This window comes from Phyllopteryx taeniolatus, chromosome 15 (genome assembly GCF_024500385.1).
Source record: "Phyllopteryx taeniolatus isolate TA_2022b chromosome 15, UOR_Ptae_1.2, whole genome shotgun sequence".
Lineage (NCBI taxonomy): Eukaryota > Metazoa > Chordata > Actinopteri > Syngnathiformes > Syngnathidae > Phyllopteryx > Phyllopteryx taeniolatus.
The window spans coordinates 11,939,444-11,945,299 of NC_084516.1; the positions used below are offsets into that span (position 1 = coordinate 11,939,444).

A 5,856-nucleotide genomic window follows, 5' to 3' on the forward strand; every position below is an offset into this window, starting at 1 on the left:
TATTTTTTTGTGTACTGTGCGCAAGCCTAGCCACCCAGTACGCTGTGACGTGGAGTGCAGAGGCCACCTCATGAAACAACTATCATGGAGGGAGCACCAAACGTTATTAAAAAATGAATTCAAGGTTTACCTTTTCAAATCCAGAAACATAAAATGACAACAAGGTAAGTTTTGATTCTCAAAGATAAGAGACACAACTATGACCTCTAACTTCCTCCATCGCTATAAAACCCACAAAGCGACATTAACGTCGCAGTTTAGCTAAACGATAACAGGTCCAACAGGTCAAAAAGATACAGTATGGTAGCATTTTGTTGTTACTCCGCAATACATGTGGAACATACAGAGGACCAAAATTACTTTTCGAAGAGGCCACTGTAACAAAAACAATACAAAAAAACCCATAAACCATTAAACATCAAAAATCCATTCATACATGCGCTTTGTTGTATGAAGCGGTTTTGATGAAAGAGGCGGTCTGGAGTCTCCCTTCCCCAGTGGTTCATTAGATGTTGCGTGCGGTCACGTCACGTCCGTACACTACAAGCCTTGCAAGTTCAAAGTAAACAGGCAACTTAGCGTCCATTGTCTAGTAACACACATTCACATACAGAGAGAATGTCTCCATTCTCCAGATCTGTCTAGCTCTGTACCACTCCTCAAGTTCTCAGGGCCACTTTGCAGACGGAGTGATGGAGTGCCCACCTGTCCCAGCTTTTTTGGAACGTGTTGCAGCCATAAAAGTTAAAGGTTAATGATTATTTGCTAAAAATAATAATGTTTATCAGTTTGAACATTAAATATCTTGTCTTTTTAGTGTATTCAATTAAATATAGGTTGAACATGATCTTAAAATCATTGTATTCTGTTTTTATTTAGGTTTTACATAACGTCCCAACTTCATTGGAATTTGGGTTGTAGTTCTCTGAGTTATACAGCGCTATCTTACTTTACAATAAAACGGTGTTGCCTCTTTGGATCATTAGCTCTCCAAGTTATTGTGTGTTGTAATTTTAACAACCATCTGAAGTGGTGATTGATAAAATGTCATAAAAAAAATATTGTTATTGTACATGTGAGTCAATTTTAGCCCAGCTTTCAACTCCCAGTTGTTCACTTGTTTCAAGCATTTGTCATTTCTCTGTTCATTTAATTCAAGCTTTAAAAGTATTGGCACATGAAAATGATCTTAGATCTTGTCTTCTTTTCTGTTGTTTGAACAGGTCTCTTGCCTCTAACACTTGTCAGCATGGATAAACACAAGATGCAAAACACACCAGTGATTGCCTCGTAAAGTATGAATATTTGTCATTTCTACGGTGCCCCCGCTGGAATGATTATAACAAGCCATGGCTATGTTTGTCTCTCTAAATATGACAGTCTGCAGAGAAAAAAAACAAACTGTTGTACAGTGTGATGAAAGCTGCTGCATCTGCAACTTAATTACAGTAGAGAGACCAGACGAAAAGTTTGATCCACTGTATTAGGAGGAGCAGATGGGTGCAGATGCAATAAATATGGAGCCAATTTGACAAGACCTAATAAAGCAAAAACAAAAAGACCCAAAAGCTGGCCAGAGCATGTCAGAGATTGTCTTTTCTATGGAAGAGACTTGTCCTAATTGTAGCTCCACCACAGACCCAAAGGTGGATGCAACCAAAATGGTCTTGTTGGGAATAGTGCTGCTGGTCTTTGTTGTGTTCGGCATCCTTGGCAACATTCTTGTCATCCTCTCGGTGGTGTGCCATCACCACTGGCGCTCGGTGACTCATTACTTTATTGCCAACCTGGCGGCGGCCGACCTACTGCTCAGCTCGGCAGTCCTGCCTTTCTCTGCCACCTCAGAAGCGCTTGGTAGATGGGTGTTCGGGCGGTCTTTCTGCAGCGTATGGGCGGCCCTGGATGTCCTCTGTTGCACCGCCTCCATCCTCAGTCTGTGTGTGATCTCTATCGACCGCTACCTTGCCGTTAGCTACCCTTTGCGCTACCCGGTGATGGCTACTGGCAGACGTGGCATGGCTGCAGTGGCTGCTCTCTGGGGACTCTCAGCAGCCATATCTGTGGGCCCTCTTTTTGGCTGGAAGGAGCCTGACCCAGAAGACGAGACAGTGTGCCGAATCACGGAGGAGCCCGGCTATGCCCTGTTCTCAGCATTAGCGTCTTTCTACATACCACTGGCAATCATTCTCTCCATGTATTGTCGAGTGTACAGTGTGGCAAAGAGGGGTACAGAAACCCTCAGAAAAAGTAGTGATGGAGTAGGAGTCGAGACCGAAGGGGTGATTCTGAGAGTGCACAGAGGGAATGCCGCTCAAATGGGCAAGCATGAAGAGGACAACATCCCCGGGAAGTCCAAATACATCACCAGTAGCCTCCCGAAGATGCTCAAGCTGCCAAGAGAGGAGAAAGCAGCCAAGACCCTCGGGGTTGTCGTCGGGTGCTTCATTCTTTGTTGGCTCCCTTTCTTCCTGGTCTTACCAATTGGTAAGTAACACAGTATGCCTCTCACTTATGTATATTCCAAATAATTTCTGCAAACTAAGTCAATTTAAGTGTTATCTAAACTGCAGAAGGTCAAGCTAAAACCTGTGGATGTTTGGTCAAGGGCCACATTATTAGCTACGCTCATTCTCCCAAAAAGTCGTTAAATCTAAACCCCATACACCACGCATTAACGAGACTGTCAAACATCAGTAGCTCTATGTTGTGGGAGATTATAATTACAACCTTAACTGAAGTTTCATTTGAATGTGCTTCGTTATCTTTGAGATTAATCAGATAATCGCGCTAAGAAGTTGCTTTGATTTCTGCAGCATTTTTATCACCATGTCGTCATTCATGTTAAAAGCTACAGCGAGTTAATTATGGAATTCTTGAAGTGGTGCTGCTAAAGCCGATGATGTTGTGTTAACATCCTCATTAAAAATCAATCTGTTAAGGAAAGATTGCCCTGGGAAACACTATTTTCAACACAATTCAAGTCATGCTGATAAGAATATTAGAATTTGGAATATTTTTGGTGAACAAAAAAATGAATTTAGGCTACACCACATGATGATCCATAAGATTGTATTTAATTAAATTAGTTGTCACTTCCAGTTGTTGTAGCCCCTATGGAGAATCTGATCTGATATAACAGAAGGTCTCCTGGGTTTCAAAAGCTGTTGATCCTTGAAACATTTACACACAAATGTTCTGTCATAAGAGCACAACACCAGGTTTGACCTTGCCCAGTACGTTACCTACACCTTGACCTTTTCCATAAGACACGTCAAGGAATTCAATCACAAGCAACCAACTGACTAAAAAAAGCACAGTGGAGCAGAATAGACTTTGACTGTGAAATGAAATTGAATGAGCGTCTCTCCTCTGAAAGCTATTACAGATAACAAGCATACGGTTTAATGGGCTGTAATGCTCATAGGCATCCTCAGTCATCGGGTATCCTCTCAAGGCAGTCATGTCATCACAGAAAAAAGTTATGCATTTTCAATCGAGGCAGACCTTCACGGCTCACAGCACAGCGCTCATTCCAGCTCCGAGGCAATGATAGCTCGGCATTCCCAGTATGACACTTTTTAAAACTGCTGAAGTTTTGAGTTTATTCCCAAACAACCCACAGGGAGGCTTCTTTGTTTGCCTGGCTGTCACTGCAAATGATGAGGGGACTGATCACCATCAGGAGATGACATTGCTCGGGGTGAAAAAGCTTTTTTCTCACATAAAGTTGAAATACAGCAGTTTCTATTTAGCAACTAATAAACTAAATACAAATCGTACTTTTATGGCCCAATCATTGGTACTGTTAAACAGGCATTCCATTCTGTAGATTATTACATCAAAAAATCTTTCAAAGCTCTCCCTCAAGCCATTATTCTATTTTTTAAAGATTCATGTTTCTTGTAAGCGCCACCATTGTTTACAAATATATCAATATGAAGTTCTATAATGTATTTGTATATTTATATTACGTATACTAGGTGCCTCTAAAGGTTTAATATGGTCTTGGACAAAAAGCTTTTCTGTGGAAAAAAAAAAAGTCCAGTAAGTGCTAATTTTAGCCATATTTCCATCAAGCTGTAGCATGTAGCAATAGCATGTAGGTGTATGGGGTTTGGTTGGCCAAAGACATTATTACATGAGACAATATTGCTAGTTGTTGATTATGTGTTTGGATTACCACCTCCACCACATGTTAAGTGACTATGCAGTGGAGAGGATACACACATGAAAGTCAGTTTTGATAATACTCCTTATGTGCCACTTGAGTCAATACAGTATAATTTGACCTCCATTGTGCCCAGAAGTGCAGTTTTTGTCAACATTTTCCACAATTAAATGGCCAAAAGCCAGCAAACATAATCAAATGATTAGCCCTACATATGCAGTACACTAAAGAAAAATGTTAATTTTTATGAAGCACTTTTGTATTTTTTATTGATATTGTGACAGTAAGTTAAGAATGACTTGGGCAATTATGCTATTAGGCTAACGATATGTCGATGTATGTCTGGGGATGTTCTAGGATCCGTCTTCCCATCCTGCAAGCCTCCTGAGACGTTATTTAAGATAACCTTCTGGTTGGGGTACTTCAACAGCTGCATTAACCCCATCATCTATCCATGCTTCAGCCAGGAGTTCAAGAAAGCCTTCTACAACGTGCTCCATGGCCGTTGCCTGAGATGTGCTAAAGCCCAAGGACCTCACACCACCACCCACTCCACAAATCCAGGCCCAGTAACTAATACCCCTGATTTCTCAAGCCATAATGGTGCTTCTTTATCGGGTTGCTGTGGGGCGCTGTGTATGTCCTCTGAAGGTGGCGCCGATGATATAAGTTCAGCAATCCAGAGAAAGCGTCTTCTGAGGTCATGGTGCTTCTCAGCTCGTCAAACTCCGGTACCTGAGAACTCGTCTGCAAAGGTCTTACACCTTTCTCTTAATGTTACTGGCGAGGCTGTTTGACTGCTACCTTACAGTACTTGGGGAAGCTCGATCCCACAAGGATCAATCACAAGTACAATGTGTATATTTTCATTGGTATGTCAACTGATACAACAACTACTTGTACTACTACTATTACTGCCTATAATTGTGCAACAGACCCTTTATTAGCATCAAACATCCATTTATTGCATTCCTGCGCAAGCACACTGGGCCTACCCAAGCCTACTTTAACATGATTATAGTAGAAATACCTTTGAGAGTAACCCACCTGTTAAACAACTCTGAAAAGAAAATAATACTAAACTTATCGGAAATCAAAGCTTATTTCCACTGATCTGACTACTGTTTCCAAATGCACTGGTACTCTATCCAAAAGGGTGAAACTAGACATATTTCTTGATTGACAGCTAATCCTCCTTTTCACGAGGCAATGTTAATGGAATGAGAACACAAAATGTGAAATGTATTAATTAAATTTAAAAAAAGCCCACATGTAAGGGATGAAGAACAGAAAAACCTGGATGTTCTCCATTGATGTCTTGTTTACTGTGCTGCATTGCTCTTTGTTGGATTCATTGGCTGTGTGGCTCACAGAAAGGGCTAAAGGAGATAATGGCATTAATTTGACATGACAAATTACTTCTGCGAGATTCTTTTAAACATGCACATAATAGCTGTTTTAATAGCAAAAAACTCATAGCACAATTAGTATGCGGGCTTCAATACTGGACAGAAAACTAAAGCAAAATTTGCATTCGGGAACGTAACTATTGATGTTTTCAGCCCTTCGGTAAGTTTCCTTTGAAAACAGCACAGAATCTATTTTTCAACCATGTCAGTGTAAAACGACATTAAAATTGGATCATTGAGCAGTTGAGTTGAGACATCGCAATCAGAAAGACGCACATC

At 40.9% G+C, this 5,856-nt stretch overlaps 1 protein-coding gene across 1 annotated transcript; it reads left to right on the forward strand.

Moving 5' to 3' along the window:
- Nucleotides 1-1,580: 1,580 nt before the first annotated feature.
- Nucleotides 1,581-5,507, forward strand: LOC133490260 (alpha-1A adrenergic receptor-like). The gene is made up of 2 exons (XM_061800120.1): nt 1,581-2,484; nt 4,526-5,507. Exons 1-2 carry the CDS (start codon nt 1,581-1,583, stop codon nt 4,963-4,965), a joined length of 1,344 nt encoding a protein of 447 aa, XP_061656104.1. The 3' UTR covers nt 4,966-5,507.
- The last annotated feature ends 349 nt before the right edge of the window (nt 5,508-5,856 follow it).